General features: G+C 35.6%; 1 protein-coding gene across 2 annotated transcripts in view; it reads left to right on the top strand.

The window, feature by feature from the left end:
- HEATR5B (HEAT repeat containing 5B) overlaps positions 1 to 27,569 on the top strand; it is a 146,150-nt gene that overhangs the window by 57,997 nt on the left and 60,584 nt on the right. For both annotated transcript variants that reach the window (XM_072634159.1, XM_072634158.1), the window contains exons 21-23: positions 12,907 to 13,096; positions 14,515 to 14,684; positions 23,018 to 23,162. In XM_072634159.1, coding sequence (XP_072490260.1) covers positions 12,907 to 13,096; positions 14,515 to 14,684; positions 23,018 to 23,162 — 505 coding nt within the window. The remainder of the gene's footprint in view (positions 1 to 12,906; positions 13,097 to 14,514; positions 14,685 to 23,017; positions 23,163 to 27,569) is intronic.

Raw genomic sequence — 27,569 nt, 5'->3', positions numbered from 1 at the left:
CCATTTTGTCTTCTGTTAATTTGGACAATTTTAGTTTTTGCAAATATCCATTTCATTTAGGTTGTAAGTTTTATTGGCATATACTTGGGCAAAATAGCCCCTAAAAATTGATTTAATTTCTTCTTCATTGGTTATGAATTCACTTTTTTTCATTTCTGGTACTGATAATTTGGTTTCTTTTTAAAAAATCAAATTAGGTAATGATTTTTCTATTTTATTGTTTTTTTGTTAAACTAACTCTTGGTTTTATTTATTAGTTCAATGGTTTTTTAATTTTTAATTTGATTGATCTCTCCTTTGATTTCCAGAATTTCTTTTTGGGTATTTAATTGCAAAGGGGGAGGGAATATGTTGGCTTTATCAGGTTTGTTTGTTTTTTGATTGTATTCCCAATTCATTGATCTGATCTTTCTTTTATTGTTGAAGAAATTTGGGTATATACAAAGTATTGATTTGACTGCACCCCAAATTCTGCTATGTTGTTTCATTGTTTTTAGTATCTTTAATGAATTATTGATTATTTCTAAAATTTGTTCTTTGACCCACTCATTCTTTAGGATTAAGTTATTTTGTTTTCAATCTTTGCTTCAAAGACCCATGGTCAGTACATGATATAGTTAATGTTTTTCCTTTTCTGTATTTTTGCAAGGTTTTTAATCCTTAATATATGATAATTTTTTGAAGGTGCTACACACTACTTAGGATAGGCATACTCTTTTCTATTCCCATTCAATATTCTCCAGAGATCTATTATATCTAATGTTTCAAAAATTTTATTTAGGTCTTTAACTTACTTTTTGTTTACATTCATCTAGGTGTAAGAGGGGTAAACTGAGGTACCTGGCTATTTTAGTTTTATTGTGTATTTTCTCTTGTAACTTATTTAAATTTTCCGTTAAAAATTTAAATTCTATGCTATTTGTTGCATACACACATATTTAGTATTGATCTTCATTATTATGGTACCTTTTTAGCAAAATGTAGCTTCCTTGTTTATCTCTTTTAATTAGGTCTATTTTTGCTTTTGATTTTTCTGTGATCACGACTGCTATCTCAGTACGCCCCCCACCTTTTTAACTTCAGCTGAAACACAATAAGTTCTTCTTAAGCTCCTTTTTTTAACTCTCTCTCTATCCTTCTATTTAAGATGTGTTTCTTGTGTCCAACATATTGATGGATTCTGATTTCTAATCCATTTTATTATTCTTTTTTGTTGTATAAGTTCTATTCACATTCACAGTTATGATTGCTAACCATGTTTTTCCTTCCATTCTGTTTCATTATACTTTTCTTTCTCTTTTTCCTTGCCCTACTTTTTAAGAGTCTCTTTTACTTCTGACTACTGCCTCCCTTAATATGTCTTCCCTCTTGTTTTCCCTTTCCCATAACTCTTTTCCAACCTATTTCCCTGTTGGGTAAGATATATTTTTGTGTAACTGTTTGTGTAGTTATAGCCTTCCTTCCTTTAACCAATTCAGATGTAAGATTCCAGTGTTGCCCACTTCCCCCTATAGTTCCTTCCTTAACCTGGAAACTCTGAATTTTGGTTATAATATTCCTAGGAATTTTCATTTTATAATTTCTTTTAGAAAGTGATTGGTGAATTTTTAAAACTTTTACTTTGCCCTCTAGTTCTAAGATATTTGAGTAGTTTTCTTTTATGATATTTTGAAATATGATGCCTAGGCTTTAAAAAAAATTGTTCATGCTTTTCTGGTTGTTTAGGGATTCCTAAGTTATCTCATCTTTATTTGTTTTCCAGGTTAGTTCTTTCACCCGTGAAATATTTCACATCTTCTGATGTCTCATGGAGTCATTAGCTTCTATTTAGCCAGTTCTAATTTTCAAAGAGTTTTTTCTTTAGGAAAGTTTTCTATCTCTTTTTGCAGTCTGTTAATTCTTTCCTTCTAATTCTGGGCAATCTGTGGCTATGGCCCTACACAAACTCTTCCTAGTATATGGCACCAATGCTCACTCCCATTTCATGATGATCTTTCATCCTTCCTCAATTATATGCATCTTTTACTGGAATCTTTCATAGCAATTCCTATATATAAATTCAAAGGATCATTGGGTTGATAATTGATAGGGAGCTCAGAAGTCATGCATTCTGATTTCTTCATTCTGTTTTACTGATGAAGAAACTAAGACCTAGAGAGGAGAAGTGACTTACTGAAGATAAAACAGATTGTAAGTGGCAGAACTGGTATTTGAATCCAAGCCTTAATTTCCTTCTCTGTGAAATGAAAGATTGAAATGAGAAACAAGAAAGTTATATAGGAATAAAGGGTTAGAAGAGGACTATTAACCTAAGTTCTAAATCTGTCTCTAACTCTGAATCTTTTATTCAGTGATTTTGCCCATGTTGACTGAATACACATTTTCAGCCTAATGAATTTTGCTGCTGAAAGCTATTGTCCTCACTAGATGATATTGGACCACTATAACAATATGCTATGATTACTGTGGATTTAGCAAAGTGAAAAATTGTATTAATTTTTTTTCTCCCCAAGGGTAATAATTGACTTTTAGGAAAACTCTTTTGCTCTGATCGTTGTTGTTGAGTCATTCCAGTAATGTCTAACTCTTCATGAGTTAGGACTTTCCTGGTAAAGACACTAGAGTGGTTTTTCATTTCCTCACTGAGCTCATTCTATAGATGAGGAAATTGAGGCAGTCAGGGCCAAGTAACTCATCCAGGGTCACACAGCCAGCAAATGTCTGAGGCCAGATCTTGTATTTATCTGTGGTGGAGGGAGTGCCCATATAATTCTCTACTTTCTCCAGTTAAAGGGAGGGAGGGGTCCCACAGGCAGGAAGTACTGCCTGAGAAGGTGTGCACTTCATAATTTCCATAACCTTTCAGGATAATGAGATTCTGCTGAAGTCCATCAGGAAGGCCAGGTGGGAAGTAATTAGATGGCTGCCCTGATTGCCCTCCTTAAATGGATGGTGTAGGAAGTGGTATCCTGGAGGCCCCAAGGGCAGGAGGTATTAAGAAAATTTTTACATCAGAAATATTTTCATAATATTTTACATGCAAATATTATAATACTATTTATGAAGCACTTTAAGGTTTACAGAGTACTTTACAAATATCATTTCATTCCTTTTTCATGACAACCCTGAGAATTAAGTGCTATTATTATCTCCATTTTTCAAATGAGGAACTAAGACAGATAGAATTGAAATGATTTGTCCAGGCTCTCTCAAGTAGTCCATATTTGAGGACACATTTGAACTCAAGTCTTCCTGACTCCAAGTCCAGCATTCTATCAACTGTACCACTTAGCTGCTTATGAATAAGTAAAATTCAAAGCAGTTTAAGAAGACTTATAAATTTACACAGATATAAATAGAACAAAACTAGAAAACCAAATATTGTGTAATTACAATGAATAAAGTTTTCATTGGATAGAGAATTGAAAAAAAACATGTACCCCCACCCCACTTTTCAGAGGAGAGGGAATATGGGAATGGAATATTTTATATATGGATATAATTGATGTTAATTGTTTTTTAACTACTTTTTTCTCTTTTTAAAATCTTTATCACAAGGCATATTTGGAAATAAAAATATTCAAAAAACCCCCCAAAATATCAAAATTAAAAGCAAAAAAAGAAAGTGCTACAGTTTCCCAAATTTCATCTATTCTGATCTTTCAATTCTGGACCCAATTCTTTGTCGGTCTTCAGTTTTTATCGAAGATTAAAGGAGCATATATTTAGAGTTGGAAGGAAACTTAAGAGCCATCTAGTCTAACTATTACATTTTACAGATAAAGAAACTGAGGCCCAAAGAGATGAGTTGCCCAAGATCACACAAGTAGTGAGCAACAGAGCCAGATCCTCTGACTGCAAGTCTAACACTTCTACACCACAGCTATGTTTGGATATACTAAGTCAATTGACTACATATCATAGTCTTGGTTATATATTTGTTGTTTGCTTGAGATTTGCTTTATGATTAATTTTTTAAGGGCTAACTGCAGTCAGTTCAATGTAGTAAAAAAAAATCAATTAGACAACCCTAGAGAGTCACTTTTCAATTTAAATTTTGCACATGCTATTCTCCATGATGGTGGCAAGGAACTTTAGTGAGCATATGCCACCTTTTTTTGTAAGTCTAATTTTTAAAATCAGAGTATTTCAGGTACTGTATTTAACAAAGTATCTTATATGAGTCAAAAATATGGAAAGACAGATTAGAGATAATTTAAAACTGTGTTGCTTTACTGAGTCAAATACTTTTTTTGTAATCAACCTACAAAGCAATGGAATTTTGTGTCCCTGGCATCATCATCAGATTTAGAATTGGAGGAGACCTGAAAGATCATGTGTTCCATCCAAATCACTTAAAAATGATGGGGTCTGGGGTGAAGGAGGAAAATTCTGGGAAGAGAAAGGGAATAATGGAACAGGGCAGGCTATAACTCATAAAAGAGATAAGAAAAATTTTATTCAATGGAGGAGATAAGGGAGAAGGGGAGAGAGGGAAAAAATAAAGCTACTCTCCCCACATGTGGCTGAAGGAGGATATAACATGCTCACTAAATTTGATATGAAAATTTTTATCACACCACAGGAAAGTAGGTGAGGAGGCAACAAGTGGAGTGAGGGGAATGTTAGAGGGGAAGGCAAATGGGAGAAGGGAGTCACTAGAAATAAACACTTTTGAGAAGGGACAAGGTCAATTGTAGGGAGGAAAAATAAGGGGGGAGAGGGTAGGACAGAGAGCAATATAATTAGTATTACACAACATAATTATTATGGAAGTCTTTTGCAAAAGAACACATGTTTAGTCTGTATTGAATTGCTTCCCTTCTGAGTGGGGGGGGGAGGGAGGGGGGGAGGAAGAGAGGTTGGAATTTAAAGTATTAGAAACGAATGTTGATAATTTGTATTGCATATAATCGGGAAATAAGAACTACAGGGAATGGGGTATGGAAATTTATCTTGCCCTGCAAGAAAAGAGAGAAGATGAGGATAGGAGAGGGGTGGGGTGTGATGGAGGGGAGGGTACATTGAGGGAAGGAGTAATCAGAATGCAAGGTATTAGGAAGTGGGGGGAGGGGAGTGATGGGGAGAAAAATTGAACATGTTACAAAGTGAGGTAAAAGCAATTGGTATTAAAACAATAGACTGAATTAATTACTGAGGATAAATCTATGACATCTTTAGTTTGGAGAAAAGAATTTCAGTCTAAATTTCCTAGAGGAAGGTAACCTCAGGTAAAATTTGACAATTGATGGAAAAGTCAAAGTTTTAATGGTAAATTTGATTTTATGATCATCATTTAATCAGGAACTAGAACTTGTATAGAAAGGCATGTAAGCCACTTAAGACTTGCCTCAAAACATGTTCCTTAGCCAAAGTGAAACTATAATCATATTTGAAACCTGGTTATTGGAACTTGCCATATTTTAGATGCTATGGGACTATTAAGTGACTGTTCTTCTGAGTCCAACTCCAGGTATGGGTAGCAAGAAAGGTGATCTGAGCCTCCAATCCATGATGCCAGTAAGCTGATGAGATGCTAGTATGAACTGCATAAGGTGATCTCAAGGGAAGGGTGGGAGAGTGGCTGTTCAGCATGGGCTGAGGTGGGATTCTCCTGACTCACTTTCCCCACTGACACCTGGCAGACTTTAAGCCTGACTGAATGCAAGTGGATAACCTAATCCTGCCTGAAACTGACATGAAGTTGGGGAGATGTTGTATCCCTGCAATGTCCCTATTCTTGGTGGCAATTTCGTATCATCAAAAGATTTGTAAGCTTAATACCAGATCTATTCAGTTATAGATTATTGGTAGGAGAACATCCAAGGTTGTCTAAAATTAAGCTATTAGGCATAAGACTTTAGATCAACAACAACAAGTTAGGGTCCTTTAATTCTTAGTAATACTGTGGAGACAATTAGGTCAAGGGCTTGTTAAGTTAGCAACATAAATATTATTTGTGTCTCAGATGGTTAATGTTTAAAAAAAATTCTTTTGTGGTCCATATTGTAAATGCTTTGAAAAGAAGTATCACCTGACCAAAAGTTTGAATTGCTTTATCTGTTATAAACTGAGTCAAAAATAAATAAATAAAAATGATGGGTTCTGAGGCTTGGATAAGTTAACATGCTCAAACAGGTAGTAAGTCATTATCTGATCTCAGAGATCTCAGAATCTGTTGAGCGACACAACACATAAAAGGAAGCTGAAAAGCAGGTGCAGGAATACCTGGGAGTAGGGGCATGATGTAGAAATCAAAAGATATCTAAAAGTCTGCAGCCAGATAGGAAATGGAAAACCTTCCACAATTACTCTAAAACCATCTCCTTCATCATTTTTTAAAGCACAGTGGTTTTCCGTCATAATTATATGCCATAACTTGTTTAGCCATTTCTCAATCATGAACATCCCTTCAGATTCCCATCCTTTACTACTTCAAAGAGAGTTATAAATATTTCATTCATTCTTAGAGTTTGTTTTGTTTAGAACCAAGCTCTCCCTTAATCTATCTTGCCTCCGCTAACTTCTCATTCCTTGCAATTTCTCTGTTGAATGAAATGTATTTTTGTAATGAACTTTTGTTTATTCTTCTCTCCTTTGATCAGTTTAGATAAGAGTTAAGTTTTCAGGGTCAACTGTGTCTCTTTTTTCTGCCCCCCTCCCCTCCCAGCCTCATCTGGTTTATATGGATGTCTACTTTTTTTCCCTGATTATGTGAGGTTATCTCCATTTTGCCCTCTGGTTCTAACAGATCTGGCAGTTTTCCTTTTAAGATTTCTTGAAATAGGATGTTTAGGGGCTTTTTTTTTTTTTTTGGTCATGACACTCAGTCCAATGATTCTTAATTTCTTTTCTTCATTCTGTCTTCTATCTCTTTCCAATGAGATAGATACCTTACATTAAAAAAATTTCAGTCTTATGACTTTGTTTTAATATTTTTTGCTGTCTCATGGAGTACTTGGCTTCTGTTTAGTTAGTTTGAATTTTTAAGGAGTTTGTTGCTTGGGCAAGGTTTTGTACCTTTTGTGCCAACCTATTAATTACCTTTCCAATTCTTTCTTCTATAGTTCTTATTTTTTCCAATTTTTTTCTTTAGAACTCTCATTCCTTCAACCAAAAAAACCCCTCAATTCTATTTTTTAAACACTTGTTTGATCTCTCACAAGAATTCTAGTTGAATTTGTGCCCAGATTGTGTTTTTCTTTCTTTCTTTTTTTCTCTTCCTATTTAGCAGACTGTTCTTTTTCACTCTCCTTTGCTAGTTCCTCAGTCATGCCCTTTAACTGTAGATGTCTTTCAAGGCTCTGTCTTGGGTCCTCTTCTCTCTCTGTACTATTTCACTTACTTATCAACTCCCATGGAGTAATTATCATCTCAACATCAATGATTCTCCAATATACCTATCCTGCCCTACTCTCTCTGCTTACCCCCAGTCTCACATTTCCAACCACCTTTCACACATCTTGAACTGAATGAGATGACTAAACTGAACTAATTATTTTCCCCTCTAACACCTCTCCCTTCCAAACTCCTGTCAAGAACACCACCACCATTTTCCCAAGAAACTAGGAGTCATCCTTGATTCTTCATTATCTTTCACCTTCCTATCCATCTATTGCCAAGACTTGTTGATTTCACCTTTACAAAATTTCTTGAATATGTCTCCTTCTTTCCTCTGTTACCACCTCTGCACTGGTACAGATCCAAATCACCTCACTTTTGAACTATTGCAAAAGTCTACTGATTAGCCTCCCTAGCACAAGGCTCTTTCCATTCCAATCCATCCTCCATTCAGCCACAAAGTGATTTTCTTAAAGTGTAGGTCCAACCACATCATCCTTATGCTCAATACATTTCAGTGGTTGTCTGTCACCTCCCAGATCAAATATAAAATTCTGTGTTCATAACCAACGTCATTCCCACCTTTCTCCCCTAGTTTTCTTACACCTTATTCTCTGCCACATCTTTGATCCAGTGACATTGGCCTCCTTACTTTTACACAAATAAGAAGCTTTATCTCTTACCTCTGGGCATTTTCTCTGACCTCTCCACACCAATATTCCTGGAATACTCTCCCTCCTCATCTCTCCCTCTTGGCTTCCTTCAAGTCCCAACTAAAATTCTGCCATCTACAGGAAACCTTTCTCAATCCCTCTTAATTATAGTGCTTTTCCTCTCTGTTATTTCCTTTTTATTCTATATATAGCTTGTTTGTACTTATTTATTTTCTTGTCCTCCCAATTAAATCATCATCTCCTTGATGGTAGGGACTTTTTTTTGTATAATTCGTGCTTAGTGTAATGTCAGACAACATAGTAGGGATGCAATAAATGCTCACTGTCTGATTGAGCAGGACTGACTGAGGCTTTGCTTGTAGATTTTGTGGAGTCATTCCTTTCTTCTGGGTTTGTTTCTTAAGTACCCTTGTCATCATAATAGCTTTTTATGGTAGTACTGTTTTCTATTTGCTCATTCTTCCATACTACTTCCTGACTTTGGACTAAGTACTCTTCTATGGAAGGTCTAGTCTGATCTTGTTGTTTTCTTGGCTTATTTATCAGTGTTTTAGGATCTCAGGAACAACTCAGGTTCAGGACCTATAAGCTTTTAGTGCTTCCAAATTGATCTTACTCATGGCAAAGACTGATTGTTGCCCCCTGGTCTGAGCTCTACAAGTTCCTGACTTTAATTTGGGTCTAGACAGTCAATAGTAGACTGCTGCTGGACTTAAGCAGCTGTCAGCCAGTTGGCAAGCTCTGTTGGTTCAGAGTTAGAGAACTGTTGACTTCTTTTGTCTGGAGTTCCTCCCTGCTTATTCCTCTGTAGGCTTCTGACTGGGCTGGAGACTGGAACTGATAACCTGATCTGTTCCTGGGGTCTGAATCATATCACTCCTGCTTGCTTCTTACTTTGCTCCTCTGTTGGTATACTTTCTAGTTCCTGAGATCGCTGTGGAAAGAGGGACAGGGAAGAAGGGAGGGTCCACCTTGGATCTGTGGCCTGAAACTAGGTAGTGAGTAACAAAACTGCCAGTTCACACTGGTCCCCATCATGGTGTCGCAGTATGGTTGTTGGGTCACTCTAGAATGGGTCTGTGAATTCTTTCTTGCCCTGGTTCATATCCTTTCTTGGTGGTTGGTATACTCTACATGTGGGATGTTTGACACTGGGCCCTATCCCCAAACCTCTGTGTTTGCCAATGCTAATCTATGTTAGAGTAATGATTCACTGTGGCTTTTTCTTGGAGTCCCCATCAGAATTTAGTTTAACATGTTTTTTAGTTGTGCTTGGATGAGTGGAATGGGGCAAGCTCCTCACTCAATTGCTTCCTTTTACTGTCCCAGCTCTATATCGTAATAAATTTTCTCTTTTGTGATTTAAATATGTGATAACTTGGTTTTGAAGCATTTTGTCAAATTCTTCATAAAACTTCTAAATCATCTTCCTCAATAAATTTTTGGCAAAAGCTCCAAATGCTATGACTCTGTGTAGAATTATCTCTACCTCATTATTAAGGCATTGGAGTTGGACTTGAAATTGTGCCTACATTCCAGGTTCTTAATTAATTCTTGGTATCTAATGTTTTCTCGTTGAAGATCTTTTAGTTTTTCTATATCTACAATGGTGTAACTATGACTGATGAATATATAAGATGTGGAAGCTGAGAAATAGCAAATTTAGGCTTGATATAAGGAAAAACTTTGTTAAGATTAAAACTCTTTGGATATATGACAGAGGTAATTGTGAAGGTAATGCTTCAGGAAATGGTGTATTCAGTCTTGTAGGTGGATAACAATTTCTTATGTATGTTACAGAGGAATTGTCTTTTAGGTACTGAGACAGGATGGTCTTTGCTGTTCCCTCCAACTTGGAAGTTCTGAGATTTTTGAAATTTTACTTTGGATACATATTTGTAGTTACCATTTTACCACATAATCAACATTTGTTCTATTTAGTTTTTCAAAATAAGGCTCTCATGAAAGCCATGTTTTGAGCATCTCACAGTAAAAATTTCTTTTAGTGGAAAACAGTTTGTAAAGTGACAACATTGTAAAGAAGACTTAAGAACACTGAGCAATGCCATAGTTTCAGAGGACTAATAATGAAGTTTGCTAACAGAGGGGTGTAAGATTTAAGGGGCAGAATAAAATAAGCTTTTGGACATGGAAAATGTGTGGATTTGCTTTGCTTGAAAATGCCTATTTGTTACAAAGATTGTGGTTTATTTTTCATTTGAGGGTTAGGGGCAAGGAGAGCTAAAGATAGTGTTGCTTTAAAAAGTGCCATTAAGGCATTTTTAAAATTCACAAAAGACAACAGAGATTCAGAAGGAAACATAAACAAGCAGGACAACTTTGAAAATAACATGATGAATTTATTATGATTTTTAAAAAAAGAAGCTAGATATGGATGACATTTTGCATCAAAAATCCTTTGGGAATGTTTTAGATCCTTGCATTGCTGTGAAGCGCTAAGTCTATCAGAAACAGTCCTCGCACCCTGTGGCAGTGCATTAGTGTCCCAATTTTCCCATATCCCCTTCAACACTTGTCATTTTCCTTTTCTGTAATATCAGCCAGTCTGGGTTTGATGTGGTTCCTCAAAGTTGTTTTAATTTGCTTATCTCTAATCAGTAGTGATTTAGAGCACTTTTTCATGACTATAAATTGCTTTGATTTCTTCAAATGAAAACTGCCTGTTCATATCCTTTGACCACTTATCAGTTGGGGAACGGCTTGTATTCTGTTTTCCCCTCAAATTTGTTAGTTTTTTTTTCAGTTTTCAGCAATCCTTTCCATAAGTTCCAAATTTTCTCCCCCTCCTTCCCTTCAGTCTTACATGGGTTCTACACATACATTCCTATTAAACACATTTCCACATTAGTTATGTTGCATGGAAGAATTAAAATGAATGGGAGAAACTATGAGAAAAACAAAACATAACAAAGGAGAAAATAGTCTGCTTCATTCTGCATCCTGACTCCATAGTTCTTTCTCTCGATGTGGATGGCACTTTGCACCATGAGTCCTTTGGAAATGTTTTAGGTCCTTGCATTGCTGTGAAGGGCTTAAGTCTATAAAAAACAGTAATGGCTTATAGTCTTAGAAATTTGATTCATTTCTCTATATATTTAAGAAATGAGGCCTTTATCACAGACACTTGCTGTAAAAATTCTTTCCCAGCTTTCTATTTTCCTTCTAATCTTGGTTGCATGGGTTTTGTTTGTGCAAGCATTTTAAAATTTAATATAATCAAAATTATTCATTTTATTCCCTGTAATTCTCTCTATTCTTTTGGTCAAAAATTCTTCCCTTCTCTATAGATCTGATAGATAAACTATTCTTTGCTTTTCTGATTTGCTTATAGTATTGCCCTTTATGTCTACACATACCCATTTTGACTTTATCTTAGTGTACAGAGTAAGATGTTGGTCTATGCCTGGTTTCTGCCATACTGTTTTCCTGTTTTTTGAAGCAGTTTTTGTTAAATAATGAGTTCTTATCCCAGAAGCTGGGGTCTTTGGGTTTATCAAACACTAGATTACTATGGTCATTTACTACTATGGTCACATACTACTACTCCTATAACTATATTCCACTGATCTACCACTCTATTTCTTAGCCAATACCAGATAGTTTTTGATTGCAGCTTTATAATATAGTTTGCGATCTTGTATGACTAGCCGCTTTCCTTGGCATTTTTTTCGCCATTAATTCCCTTGATATTCTTGACCTTTTGTTCTTCCAGATGAATTTTGTTATTTTTTTTTCTAGCTCTACAAAGTAGTTTTTTGTTAGTTTGATTGTAATGCACTGAATTAGTAAATTAATTTAGGTAGAATTATCATTTTTCTTGTATTTCTTTGGCCTACCCATAAGCAGTTGTTATTATTCCAATTGTTTAGATCTGACTTTGTGTGAAAAGGGTTTTGTACTTGTGCTCCTATAGTTCCTGGGTTTGTCTTGTTAGATAGACTCCCAAGTTTTTTAATATTGTCTATAGGTATTTTAAATGGAATTTCTCTTTCTAGCTCTTGCTACTGGGCTTTGTTGGTAATATATAGAAATTCTGAATTTATGTGGGTTTATTTTATAACCTGCAACTTTGCTAAAGTTGTAAATATTTCCTAGTAGTTTTTTTTATTGATGTTCCAGGATTCTCTAAGTATACCATCTTTCATCTGCTCAGAGTGATAATTTTATTTCCTCATTCTCTATTGTAATTCCTTCAGTTTCTTTTTCTCCTCTTACTGCTATAGCTAACATTTCTAGTGGTGATAATGGGCTTCCTGGCTTTACCCCTGATCTTGTTGGGAAGGCTTCTAGCTTATCCATGACAGATAATGCTTGCTGATGGTTTTAGACAGATAACACATATCATTTTAAGGAAAGCTCCATTTATTCCTATGATCTCTAGTGTTTTTTAATAGGAATGGGTGCTATATTTTGTCAAAAGCTTTTTCTACATCTATTGTGATAACCATATGATATCTGTGGGTTTTTTTTTTTATCGATATAGTCAATGATGCTGATAGCTTTCTTAATATTAAACCAGCCCTTATTCCTGGTACAAATCCCACCTGCTCACAATGTATGATCCTTGTGATTTATTGCTATGATCTCCTTGGTAGTATTTTATTTAAAAATTTTGCATCAGTATTCATTAGGTAAATTAGTCTATAGATTTTCTTTCTCTGTTTTTGCTCTGCTTGGTGTAGGTATCAGCATCATATTTCAAATAATTTGATAGAATTCCTTTGTCCATTTTCCCAAATAGTTTATGTAGTGTTGGAATTAATTGTTCTTTAAATGTGTGGTATAATTCACTTTTGAATCCATCTGACTTGGGGATTTTTTCTTATATGCTCCCCCCAATAAAGTTAAATATGTTTTCCTTTGATTTCAGACTTGGTCTCTTCATTCACTTGCTTTGATAGTGGATTCTAGTGGACCAATGTATCGTGGCTATGTTGAACCAACTTTGTCCCTAGTTCTCACATTGCTATTGACAGTTCCACCTTCACATACAGAAGTTCATCAATGTTTGGGTCGATGTTTAGGTGCTATAATAACCACTGTTGGACCTGAACTACAGGGTAAGTGGATTTCAAATTTTGATATTAAAGAAAAAAACTGTTAGCCCTAACTCTTTCACAATTCTTGTTCTAAGATCATATTAATTTAAAATTTTGTAACTCTGTTTCATGGAATATTGGAAATATACAATGTCTGTTCAGCATCTTATTTTGAATGTAAATTGACTCTAAATATAAAATGAATCTCAGTTAAATCTTAAGGTGACAATTCTTTGTTAAAGAGGGAAAGAAAGAAGTTTCGTGGAAAGAATTCTGACCATTGGGAAAAGAGTAATCTTGGGCCAGTCATTTACTGCAACCTGTTTTTTCATCTGAAAAACAAGGATAATGGTCCTTATATAACTATAGTTCTGTGACACAGGGCAAATTGCTTAACTGATTTCAGCCTCAGTTTCTTCATCTGTAAAATAGGGCTAACAAGAGTATTTCTCATAGGATTGTTGTAAATGTAAATGAAATTTACAAATGAAATGTATTAAGTACTTTGTAAACCTTAAGATATTAATATATCTTAGTTATTATTAATAAAATGAGAACTCTTTGAAAGAAAAGATAGAATTATATATTAAAAATATAATTAACTATTTCCTTAAAGCTTATATAATACAGATTGGTAGGATTTGGGGAAATATTTAAACCAATATACTAATTTTTAGATCCTCCCTCACAAGTATAATGCCAGAATAAATTAATTAGTATTTATCAAATATGCAGGATTAATATGTTTTTGATAATGAAAGTTTTTCCTCCCTTTCTTTCTGTTTTTCTTCCTCTTCCTTCTCCTGCTCCTCCTCTTCTCCCACCTCTTCCTTTACCTCCTTCTCCATTTCTCATTTCTTATCTCTCTCACTCTCCATCTCCTTCTCCTTCTCCCTTAACCTCTCTTTTATCCCCCATTCAACAATCATACCTACATCAGAACAGCATAAAACTTTTTTTTATATTAGGCAGATGTTTTAAATGAATTCACTGTTTAGAATTTAGTTTAGAATATTTTAACTTTTTTGTGATATATGATATGATTTCTTTTAGTCAATGTCTTGATACACATTCTCTTTAACATTTGTGGGGAAACTGAAATTTAGGGTCAAGGTGAAACAACAGTAGCATTCATTAATTTTACAGGCTATGCCATTGAACAGTTTTTGGTGCTCTTCATATTCTTTCAGATAGGATGTTGAAGGGGTTAGAAAACAGTGCAATTTTTTCCAGAAGTTAGATCTAAAAATAGATTTCTTAGGCATCTAAACCAACAAATTAGAACTTTATCAGAACTATTTTCTACTTAAAAAAAATATTCCATCCCCAGTAAAGTGGTTTGTCAGTCCCTTCATGATAAAATATAATTATCTTTAATAATTTTTGCGATGAGTTTAATAATTATATTTTTAAAAATTTTCTTTTATACTTGGGATTAGGGAATGGAGCAACAATTTCAACCATCCGCTCTTCCTGTTTGGTTGGTTGTGCAATCACACAAGACCATTCAGATTCTCTTGTTCAGGCAGCTGCCATCTCTTGCCTTCAACAGCTACATATGTTTGCACCACGACATGTCAATTTGTCTAGTCTGGTTCCTAGCCTTTGTGTAAGTATAAAACACTTTTGATTTACTTGTTTTGGAAGTTCAAAAATTCATTTACTAAGGGAAAAAAAATGGCTGATTCTCATGAATTCTAAATTCTAGCTCTCAGCCAGAGCATATCATCCATGAGCTCACTCACTCTGGTTCTTCCCTCACTTTCTAAACTCGCTTTGCCTTTTAAGAAATGTTTCGTTTAATAGCTCAAACCTCTCCTGACCAAGCCTTTCCCTTTCCAGACTCTGCTACTTCCTAAAACTTTGTGGGATTATTAGTTGTAGCATTCTTTCTTGATAAAGACTGAGGGTCAGGCTTAGAATTTTACAGCTTTCTATTTCTGGTTCTTTGGCAAGCTGACGTCTACTATGTTGTTTTAGATCTTTTCATTATAAATAGAGCATGCTATATGTTTGAGTTTCCAGCATTCTGTCATATAGGGTATTAAACAATGAACATGAGATTTATTATACCAGAATAACAAAAATTTTTATAAAGACTTTCAATTCTATTTCTCAAAGCAAAATTTCAGTTAATATTTTCTATATGATTTGGATTTTACATATTTTAACATAGTTTCAAATTAGTTTACCATTGAACCTGGTTTATGAAGATTATTTTGGCCAACTATGTGATGAATAGATTGAAGAAGGGAGAAACTGGAGGCAGGGAGCCCTTTTAGAATCTTAAAATGGTTTAGGACAGGTGAATGGTGATGAGAGCCTGAACTAGAGCAGTGGTCATATTTGTAGAAGAGATTTTTTTTTTTGGAGATAGAGTCCATAGGAGTTGGTAGCTAAATGGATAAATAAAGGAAAATGACAAAGAGGGTATAAAGAGTCAAAGATCACTAAAAGATTATAAATTGCCTTTTTTTTTTCTGGGTTACCTTGTTAATAATTGGGCTTGCTGGGTCTTCTTAAGTTCCATTAAGATGTTGAACATTTATTATATACCTGTTACAAAATAATCTTTAAATTATTTGAAAGTTTATCTTTGTACTTTTAACCTGTTTACTAGTGTCTTCTTTCCACAGTTGTTACTGACAAAGCTGAAAAGAGCCACAAGGGGGAAAGATCCAAAATTGTTACTCCTGCCTGTTGTAGTTCTAGTTGTCTTTTGCCAATTATCCAATTAGACGTGTGTTCATATCATTGTAGATAATGAAAAAATCTGGCATTAGGCTTGGTAATACTAATTTTTATCATTTTTTGATTTTCTCATGGTCATTTACTAGTCAATGTTTATAAACACACATATTTATATATTATTATATATTTTGGTGTATTTACATATTTAGTATATTTTATTCTGACTTTTTAAATGGAAAAATTTTTGAATACATTGAGAGTAGATTATATGGTTAACTACAGATACTTACGCAATGATAATTTACAATTAATGAGTTTAAACCCCATTTCCTGAGTGAATTAATGAAATCATTCCTATAGACATTCTTGTATTCAAATAGTTTTTCTTTTCATGCTCTCTCCTCTCCATTTCCTCCTGGCTATCTGGATCTTTTCCCACTAGTTGTAAAATTTCATTTTCTAAACTCACATTCAGATAGCATACAGGTATGATTTGTTGAAGAAACCTGTTCTCACCCTCTCTTTTTTAAATGGTTATGAACTTTTTATTAGAGTGATGCATTATATGACTTGTCTGCCAAGTAACTTTGATTAGAATGAATAGACAGCTGTGTCAGACAGGACTTCTTTGTGTTTGGTCCTTTGTCTTTAATCAGTCTCTCTCAGGCAATAATTGATAGGTGGTCCAGACTAATGAAATAGTTAATTAGCATAACCTAGTGATTTTTCTGACACTCTAGTATTTTCTTTTTTGTTTTTGCTTATATTAAACTGATACTTTTGAACATTAATTTGTTCATAAGCTTAACATTTCTTTAACACAGCTCTTATTTTTATGATCACTTAATCATCATGTTTGATCTCTGAAATGCTACTGAATATTTTGTACTATAATATTTTTTAAAAGAAAGGCTACCATAGTTTTAGAAAATGAGATTCTTTAATTTCTGTCCCATAATATAAGAATTCCAATAAAGTTGTTTTGAGCTTATCAAAATTATTGTATACATGTGAGTAAAGAAATTTTCTTTTATTTAAATCCCCAGATATACTTGACAATTTTAAAAGAAAGATCTTTATCTACTTTCATATGGAGTAGATAATTCTCTAATAATTTTTTTTTGCATTCAGTGTGAAATTAAGTTTGCTAAAGTCTTTTGAGTAAAAAAAAAAATTAGAGGAAAAAATTTTTTAGATAAACAATTCCCACTTTGCACATCTGAAATCTTTAAAGTTACCAGACACTATTCTTATAACTAATACACATACAAGTTCTAGTTTTTGCTAGTCTTGGCTCATGTTCTAGTATTGTAATCACTCCCAAAGACATTTTAAAGTTGGTTCTAAACTCATAGTATTGGTGGTAACAACTATTTTACTAAGTTTACAGAAAATAAATCTTCAAATTATTAAGGCAATATGCAAAATATTTTAGTGTACATTCAGAAAACTATATTTTTTAGAATAATAACAGTATTTTTCAGCATGATGCTGTTGGCCTGCCAGCCTTAAATATTTCTTAATTAAAGATTTTGTTTTCAGAGATATTTCCCAGTTTAGGTACCATTACGATTTACACCTATGTGCTGTCTTGTGGGAAATTACTTCTTATTAGGAGTTAAAGTTCATTCTTACTGGTTTTACTAACTGTATTTTAATAATGAAAAAGCCTCGTTAAAGTTAGATGCTGAACTAAGCCTAGGCCTTCTTGATAGTCTGAACATATTGTGCATCTATAGATGTGACCTATTGAATAACGAGTAGTAGTGTAATCTACATCTAGTTTCATTTTAGAAGAAAAATGAAATTTAAAAATCGGAGGAGAAAATAGTGTAATACTTACTCTTGATTGAATTAAATCTAGGGAGACATAAACATACAAGCACACACACACACACAAACACACACACACACACATACACACATACACCATTCCCTTCTTTCCCTACCCCCAAAGTAATTTATGCTTCTCTTTTATTGCAGAGGTGGAATTCAAATGAAATGTTTTTTTTATTAAAAGTATGCTAAATAGGTCTTAGCATTTAATATATTATTATATGTTTAAGTTTTGTGTTTGCTGAATATTTAGAGAGTTCCAAACATCCTTCATATTCTAGAAGCAGGATGAGGAGAAGATGGAGGAAAATGAATAAAACAGCTTCCTGATGATGCTCTTGAACCTTCTAACCTGCTGCTTTAGCAGCAGATGCTTAGTCTGCATAGACTCATATCACAATTATTAGCATATTCCTGCTGTCTCTTACTTTCCCCTTTTCTGTGATACTGAAGCAAACTCCAGCTGTCTGCTCCATCATTCTCACAACTGCTTTCTTACTCCACATTTTCTGCCTCTTCCATTATGTCTTCTGTATGTCTTCATGGTAATTAATAAACTTCCTTTGATCTTATACCACTTACTCTCTTGCTTCTGACAGTACTATATCCCTGGACTCCCTTTCCAGCATGGGTGGCATGTTCATTCATATCATTCAATTCACTGGTTGTGGTGAGGGAATGTGAATATACCTTGCTCATCATTGCTCTTTTAGATTTTCCAAATACCCTAACTACTTTCTTGTTCCTCAGTCTATTCAACTCCCATAAACTCTTCTTCCATTCCACCTCAGTTAGCTATACATAGGCATGGTCATACCCTCAATCTTGCCATAATCTTTAGATGTTCTACTCATTTTGGGTTTCCTTGACTTCTTCACTGCGCCCCCCCCCAATAAAATTATCTTTTGGAAATCTCATCATCTTGCAAGATGCAATCAACCTTGGTACTTAACTACTCGTCAGTGCTCTCTGCCCCTCTGGAGAGTGGAGCCATGAACTTTTCAACCTCCATTTAGGGAAGGGTGATAGAGACATCTCCTTAGATATCTCATTTTCCTCTTGGCTGCACTCATTTTGGTAGTCCTTGACTTTTCCACCTAGTACCAGTAACCTCCCTCCATTTACATTTTTTTCTTGTGGATTATCTTCCCCCATTAGATTGTAAGCTCTTTGAGGACAGTGACTACCTTACTTTTCCATATTTCTATCCCTAGTACTCAGCAAGAGATAGTGCCTATGACTGGCATATAATAGGCATGTAATAAATGTTTATTCACTGTGTTCAAGAACTCTGAAATTCCTTAATCTGATCATATTCTTTTATCTTTGCTTATACCTCATTCATTCTAGACTTATGCTTTGTGGCACTGTGACTTCTACCCCCTTTACCTTTCAATAGGATCCTTCACTTTCACCCTTGCTTCTTCCATCCCAGCCTTGACCCCTTGGGGAACCAGTTCAACTGTCTTCTAGCCTTGAATCCCTGAATGGAATTCGAAGGCCACAAAACTATGGTGATGGGTCCACTACAAATTTATTACAGATAATCTTAGCTAGGCCATCGCTACAGCTGTTTCTCCTCCCTAATTGATACCCTGTCCTACTCACCACAGCACTTGTTCCAAACCATTTCCTGAGGACTTCATCCTTAACTCACATCCTTCAGATATCATCCCCTTCATACTTTTCTTACATTCAATCTCTGATGATGTCCTTCTGTCTGCCAAGGCTAACCTATTATATGTATCCTTGATTCCATTCCCTCCAACAGGAGCCCTCACCGTCATTCAGTAAATATTTTTTAAGTGCCTACTACATGCCAGGTACTGTGCTAAGTGCTAGGGATGAAAATAAGAAAAAGGAATACAGTCCTTGCCTTCAAGGTGCTTATAATTTAATGGAGGAAGACACAGAAAAGGAAGCTGAAAAGCAAGAGAGTGGCAGTGGGTTGGGGAGGGAATCAAGGGAAACTGGGGGTTGGGGATTAATGTTTTGTGAAGTGAAAACCAAGCAGAGCTGCTGATGGAATGTGGAGAGTTACCTGGAAAGTTTCTTTTTCTTTTTCTGATCTTTAGTCTCTCCCAGCTATTGTTTTTTCCCTGTTGCCAACAAACATGCCCAAATCTCCCCCATTCTTATAACTCTCACTATATCCTACCATTCCTCGTAGTCAAGTCAACAGCACTTATTTAAGCATTTACTATGTGCCAGGTACTGTGCTAAGCACTAGGGATACAAATAGAAGCAAAATGAAAGACAGCCATTGCCCTTGTGGAGCTTATATTTTAATGGCAGAAGACATCACATAAAAGGAAACTGAAAAATGGGAGAGAGTGAGAGAAGAGAGAGTCCCACGTTTAGGGTGTGGTAGAGAAAACAATCCTGGACAGTCAGGAACTAGGCCCAAAGAATAATGAAGTAATGGCCCTCCCTGGTCTGGGAAGTCTTTTTAAAAATGGAGGTTCTAGGAGGAAATGGCTAATAATAAGAGGCCGGAGGAACAATGATTCTGCAGAGAGAGAAGGCTACTGGAGCATGATGGTAAAGGCAGCCTGCTAGTTAACATCCTATGTCTTTCCTTCCCTTCTCAGCTAAATTCCTTGAAAAATTCATCTACAATTGATGCTTCTATTTCTTCCCCTCTTACTCTCTTCTTAAACCCTCTGCAATTTGAGTTCTTATCTTCATCACCCAACTGAAACTATTCTTTCCAAATTTATCAATAATTTTAATTTTTTAATTGCCAAAGTTAATAGTCTTTCTCTCTTCTCATTCTTCATAATCTCAGTATAGCATTTGACTTTTTGTCATCTCTCTCTGTCCTATCCCCCCATTCCCTTCCTCCCATCCTTGCTTTTCCCCCCCTCCCTTTCCTTCTCCCTCTCCACTTCTCCCTTTCTTCCTTCCTCCCTTCTTATTCTTCTCATATCTATCTCACTGTTCCTACTCAGGCTTCTTTCTTGGTTCTTTATCCATTCCATGCTCACTAACTGTGAATGTCCTTCAGTGCTCTGTCCTTCACAAATCATATTTGATGCATGGATAGCATTTTCACTCATATCATTCAACTCACTGGTTGTGGTGAGGGAATCTGAATATACCTTGCTAATCATTGCTCTTTTAGACTTTCCATCTGCCACCATCAGTCAGGAAACTGTCCTCCTTTTGGCTTCTTCAATCCAAATTACCTACTAATCCTCAGGTTATTCTTTCTCCTTTCTTAATAACTACAGTACCTGGCTTAATCTTCCTTTATACTCCCATTCCTTCCCTCACTCTTTTTTTTCCTTTTTTTATCTCACTTGGTGATCTTATCAGATTCTCTGGGTTCATTTACTGCCTCTTTATAGACGATTTTCAGACTTCTTAATCTATCCCTAGTCTCTCCTGAGCTCTAGTCCTGCGTCATCAAATGCCTATTGGGCATTTGGAACTAGATGTCATGTAGGCATCTGAAACTTAACATATGCCTTATGTTTTCTTAACTCATCTTTACCCTCAAATCCACCACTCACCCACACTTCTCTGTTGCTGTCAAGGACATCACTATCCATCTAGTCCAACGTTCAAAACTGCTGTCATCTTCACTTTCTGATCTCATCTCCCACTTCTCTCTCATGCCTACCCCAACTTCTCTCCTTGACAACTCCAATTATTTGTCAAATCTTATTTCTCTCACCTGTCCTTTCTTCAGCACTCACAGAGCCACCACCCTACTTCAGCCTGTCATCGCCTCTAGTCTGCACTATTATAATAGATATCAGAGATGCCAAGGTCATCTACTACATCTCAGGCCACTGCCAGTCATCCTAATTTTTTTGTCATGCCACTAGACTTCACTGGACTTAACTCTGTGGAGAGAGAGTGAGTCTGACAACTTTATGCACCTCTGCCTCATACTCAACTTTATGCAACTCTGCCCTTTTCACACATAAGTCATGACATCACCCTGTGATGTTAGCAGTCCTCTTCAAAAATGAAGGACAAACAGCAGCAGCTTCCTAATTGGACTCCTGCACCTAGTCTTACCCCTACTCGAGTCCATCCTCCACCGTATTGTCAAAGCAACATTCTTCAAGCATGAGTCTGACTGTCCATGCAACTCCACAGTCTAGTAATAGTGATTTGCTTGCTGTTCTTTACCCATGGCAATCTATTTCCTGTCTTCAAGTCTTTACACTAGCTATTTCCCCTGCCTGAAATGTTCTGCCTCCCATCCTTTGACTCTGGGATTCCCGTATACTTCATTTAAGACTTAAGTACCATCTCATCCATCAGTCCTTTTCCATTCCTCATAGTTGTGAGTGCCTTCCCCTCCACCTTTCATTTACTCTGTATATATCTGTTGTATACCTATATTTCTCTCCCCTTAGAATGTAAGGTTATTGAGGACAAGGATACTTTTTACCACTTCTTTAGATTCCTAGTGCTTAGTATAGTGCCTGGCACATAGTAAGTGTATAAATATTTGTTGATTGATATCCTTGATCATATTCTTTCTCTCTGTTTCTGTCTCTCTTTTTTCTGCTTGTCTTTTTGCTTTATCTATATACCATGATTTCTAAAACCCTATCACTTTAATAATAAATGCTAAATAAATACAAAATAAAGTATATTACTATCTTTTATCTCATAATGTTGGGAAATGAAGTTTTCCAAATAACTCAAATTAATTTTTTTAACATATAAAGATGACCACACATTTATCTGCCTTCTTAAACATGGAATAAGTGACATAATTTAACACTAAGAACTATCATGATATAGTGAAAAAGGGCACTGTAGTTTGAGTTAGAAAATTTGGGCTCAAGTTCTGACTTTTCCATTTACTAGTTTTGCAATATTGGACAAGTCTTTTATAACAAGAAGAAATTGAACTAGATCATCTTACAGAGTGCTCAGAGTTCTTAACATTCTGTGATTCTACTATATAGTTTACTCATCCAGTAATGCTTTAGTTGTTGAGGTCTATAGATCTGTGAAACTTCTACTAAATTGTCCCAGGTTGTTTTGATTTTGAGTTTTGCCTTTTATAGGCTTCTTCTTTTTTTTTTTTTTACTCTTATCTTGTTGTCAATTATTATATTTTACTGCATTTACTGTATCTGCCTCTAGTAATCCTTGCCCCCAGCTTCATTTGTTTCTTTCGTGATTTGGGAAGGCACATAACTAAACTTGTGAGATTGTGTCTGAAAGATAAGTCAATATTTTTTTTAAAAAGAACTGAGATTTCTGGTTAATTGACTAAGATTTTACTATGTGCTCAATAAACAAATTAGGCTATCAAAATGTTCTATGACCTGTGACTAGAACTTTGTATTTTCTTGTTTGTAAAAAAGCCTTTACTAGTTGTTAACAAATTTATTTGAATAAATCAGTTCCTCTTTAATTCTTCTGATACCACTGTGTTTACAGGTTCATTTATGTAGTTCCCACTTACTGCTCCGAAGGGCAGCAGTTGCATGTCTTCGGCAACTTGCACAACGAGAAGCTGCTGAAGTATGTGAATATGCTATGAGTCTTGCAAAAAATGCAGGCGACAAAGAAAGCAGTGGCATCAGTAAGTGATCCTTGCATTTAATATTCCTTTCCATTGAAATGTACGTTTATGAAATTGTATGGATAGTATTTTTGTTATTAACTAATAGAATTTTGCTATAAAAATAGAATAAGAATTTCCCCCTTTTGGCATGTAAACTCATATATGAACATTAATATTTTAATACAAACATCTTTAAAAATCCATTGTGTTGTACTCTTGCTCTCTCTGTCTCTCTGTCTGTCTGTCTGTCTGTCTCTCCCTTAAATATTGCTGCTTTTTAACCAAGCATAGTAATTCAAATAGTATACTCTGTGTATTCCCTGAAGATTTTTAGAGGAATCTCTGGAATGGATAAATTGATTAGTTATTTATCATACCAATAACAAAGATTTTTGAAGGTGAAGATAAGGCAAAGACTTCAAGGTAAGGCTTAGAGGCAACTGAAAGCTTTTGACTAGTTAGTATGCAACTTCAAAATAACTTTCACAGTAACAAAGAAATTCAGTTATAAGTAGGTAAAAAACATCTAGCAGTTGTTGCTATATGGCTAAAGAAAGCCTTAGGTTAATCCTGTCCTTTAGTTCCTTATTTTTGTGGAGAGTTCTAATCCACTTTGGGCCTCAAGGAAAGGATATCTAGTTCTGGAGTATATTTGGAGTTAATGGTGACATGTAGTCAATTCTATTAGTAAAACAAGAAGCTAGCGCAAAACCCAGCTGCCATAAGGAATATTCAGAATCTCTGGACTAATCATAAACAGTAGTACATAAAAATAGCAGTATTTTCAGTAGAATAATGAAAAAAGGTAATCATCCAATATACCATTAGACTGTCTATATGTTCAAGTGTCACAATGAACATTACTGTTAGAATGTATGAAGTATAACAGTGCCATCTTTTTTTCTTAAGGGGGGAAAATGCTGCATTAGGGGAAGGAAAGTAAATAAGATATAATGATAATAGCTAACATTTATATAGTGCTTACTATGTGCCAGGAGCCATGCTAATCTTTTTTTTTTTTAAATACTATCTCATTTGAGCATTAGAAATAGCTACATTTTTAAAATCATTAAAAATTTTTTAAAAATAAAGGAGTAGATTCAGTTTCAAATTGATAAGTACTGAGCACCTTCTATAAGGCACTATGCCAAATATTTTGGGGAATAACATATAGTTTTTGTGCTCAAGGAACTTGTACTCTACTATAGAATATAAAAGTATGTAATTATGATATCAGGTTAATATAATAAGTACCTTAGTAGAGATATAAAATGCTGTAAGCATTTAAAGGAGAGATGAATAATACATGATTTGAGGGAGGGCAGAATCAAGAAAGGCTTTGTGGAAGAGGTAGAATGATGGAAGATGTTGGGGAAGGCCATTCCAGGCAGAGATGTTTAGGAAACATTGGGTAATCAGGATTGGCTGGAGTGTGAGGTGTGGTAAGGGGAGAAAAGCAAATTAAGACTGGGAATGTGGATTGGAGTCAAGTTATACATGGCTTAGAATGATTGGCTAAGGAGCTCATACTTTTTTTATTGGGCAAGGCAGATCCATGGAAGGATTTTAAACAGGTGTGGCATGATTGTTGCTATACTTGAAGATTAAGCAATGCTTAGGGTAATATAAGTAGGGAAGAAAATGGAGATCAGTTAGATAACTTATAAAATATTCCAGGTAAGAAATAATGAAGGCCTGTACTAGCATGTTTGTAATGTTGAAGCTAGTGGTAGTAAATGAGATGACTAAAAGAAAACCAGTAAAAGGATTTCCAAGGAAGACTAAGGGTATAAATAACATGGATTTCTATTGGAACCTGTTGGCTCAGTTTTATGGCTTTCTTTGCCAAAGCTCCACATCCTAGAAACAAAAGCAGAGAAAATGAATAGTAGAATTTACCAAGATTTGGAGATAGGTGAAGTTCATATGGCAGAAAACTAGGAAATACAGAGTTCTAGCTTACAGCACAGTTAAAATGGCTTACCTTGGGATCCAGACTTGTTAACAAGGCAAGTGAAGACAGAAGGCAACTGATGGGACTTAAAGAATAAGGTTGAGGGGTGCCAGGCCGAGAGGCCTGTGGGCTACCCGAGTCTTCTTACCTCACCTCTATCGGAGGTCTTCGGCTGGCCAAGCCGGATGCTCGTATGAGAGAAAGGACGTTCCAGAGTCGAACAAGGGTTGAGCTTTATTTCAGGGTCTAGTTACAAGTGCAGGGGAATTCTTCCTTAGGAGGGAGCGAAGAATCTCCCAAGGAGGCAAAGATCTTACAATAAGAGATTGGAAGTAGAAGTATAAGTGGGGAGAGAGGGGGAGGGGAGAGAGGAGAGAGGAAAAGCGGAGCCTTGTTGTCCTCACACGTGGCCCCTCCGCCCAAGAGAACTTTCAGGCTTTCCTGATCCTACTTAAGCTCTCCAGCTGCATAGTTTGCATCTGAATACCGTGCTGTTAGGTGTGCCCAGATCCGGGACAATCTCGAGGGCGGGGAGAGCTCTCTCCCATCACGTTTCTCATGGGAAGAGGCGGAAATACACGAGATAGCTCGGTTCACCTCGATTCCCAGTCGTTTCCTGGGGGGGCCTCGTGAGAACTCTAAGATTTAGAAGTTCCCACCTTTACCCACCCGAGACTGTCCACATGGAATTGAGCTTCCATCCCCAGCAGAGGGGTTGAAGAAGAACTGAAGGTAGCAGAGAACAGAAGGTTCAGCAGGAGTGGGATACATAGAAGGATGAGATTATTCTAAATTTTAGTGTTTGAGCATCCTGGAGCAGTTCTGAGTGATGATGAGATTCATTTTGTTGTTAGCTTATGGGTGGTTGGACTATCGTAGATAAAAGTACCTGTATAGTTGGGGAATTATGAAATTTGTGTATGGGAATGCCAGTATAAATGTCAAAAGATGATTATAAGGGATGGAATGGAAGGAATTATTGATATTATTTCCCATAAAATTAAAGTGATCTTGTAAAGATTTCATCAAAAAAACTGGCAAAATCATACAGTAGTGAATTGTTTTTTATGGAAAATATGGACACTTGGTGGACCTCTAACTCTTCTTGCAGGAAAGGTACATTTGAGGTTGATTAATTGGCTGTGCCCAAGGAATTGTCATTAATGAGTTATTGGTATGGAGGGCCCAGAGATCTGTATTTGGCCTTGTGATTGATACAAATGACTTGGATAGAAACATAGACTGAATACCTGTCAAATTTATAGATGACACAAAGCTGGAAGCCAATCTTACAGATGACAGATTTAGATATAAAAAGATCTCCATAAGCTAGAGCATGGAGCTGAATTTTATAAGATGAAATTTAATAGAGATAAATAGAAAATCTTTCACTTTAGTTTTAAAAAGGTCTTCACAAGGACAAGATGGGGAAGACGTAACTAGATAACAATTCATCCGAAAAATCTTGGGGTTGAATGAGCTGTAAACCCAGCAAGTTAACTATGTAATGTAGTAGTTCCCCTCAGCTAACTGCCCCTCCCAAAAGATAAGTGATATAACCTTTGACTGTATTAAGAAAGGCATACTAATTAGGACTAAAGAGTTTGTAATTCTGCTGTATTCTACTCTAGTCAGAATGTGTTCCATCCCCAATGCCTTTTGAAAAAGACATTCATTGATAAGCTGGATCATAGAACAGGACAGCCACAACATTGAATGGCTTTGAAATCATGCTGTATTATGATCAGTTGAAGACAACAAGAATTTTTAGCTTGGAGAAGGGAAGACTTAGGGAGATAAAATATAGCTGTCTTCAGATATTTGAGGAGCTGTCATGTGGAAGAAGGATGAGACATCTACTTGTCCTAGGAGGGAGGAATTGGAAGCAAAGAGTTAGACTTAAGTTTCTTTGTAAGAAAAATTTTCCAACATTTTAAGCTGTATAAAAATAAAATGAACTGCCTTGGGAGGTTCCCTTTCACTAAAGGTGTTGTTGAGAGAATTTTTGTTCAGATATGGGTTAGACTAGAATCAGGGATGAGGAACCTACAGCTTTGAGGCCATATGTGGCCCTCTAGGTCCTCAAATGTGGTCCTTTGACTGAATTCAAACTCCACAGAACAAATCCCCTTAATAAAAGAATTCGTTCTGTAAAACTTGGACTCAATCAAAAGACTGGATGCACCCGAGGATCTAAAAGGCCACATGTGGCCTTGAGGCCACAGGTTCCCCACCCAGACTAGATGTTTTCTAAGGTCCCTTTCCACCTTGAGAGAAAGTGTAGCTGTTGATTTTTAAAATCTTATTTTTTTTAAGACCAAATGAGCCACAAAGATATTTTGGTTTTGTTTTTTTTTTAACAAATATACATTGAATGAATTTCATTTTTTTTCAGTCAGTTAGACTGTCAACAAATTGACAAGGTCACAAGTATTTATCAAACACTATTTGCCAAACACAGTGGAAAGTAT

The sequence above is a fragment of the Notamacropus eugenii genome, chromosome 1 (assembly GCF_028372415.1).
Source record: "Notamacropus eugenii isolate mMacEug1 chromosome 1, mMacEug1.pri_v2, whole genome shotgun sequence".
NCBI classification, from domain to species: domain Eukaryota; kingdom Metazoa; phylum Chordata; class Mammalia; order Diprotodontia; family Macropodidae; genus Notamacropus; species Notamacropus eugenii.
Note: the sequence above shows the minus strand (reverse complement) of the source record. Positions and strands in the feature narration are given on the sequence as shown.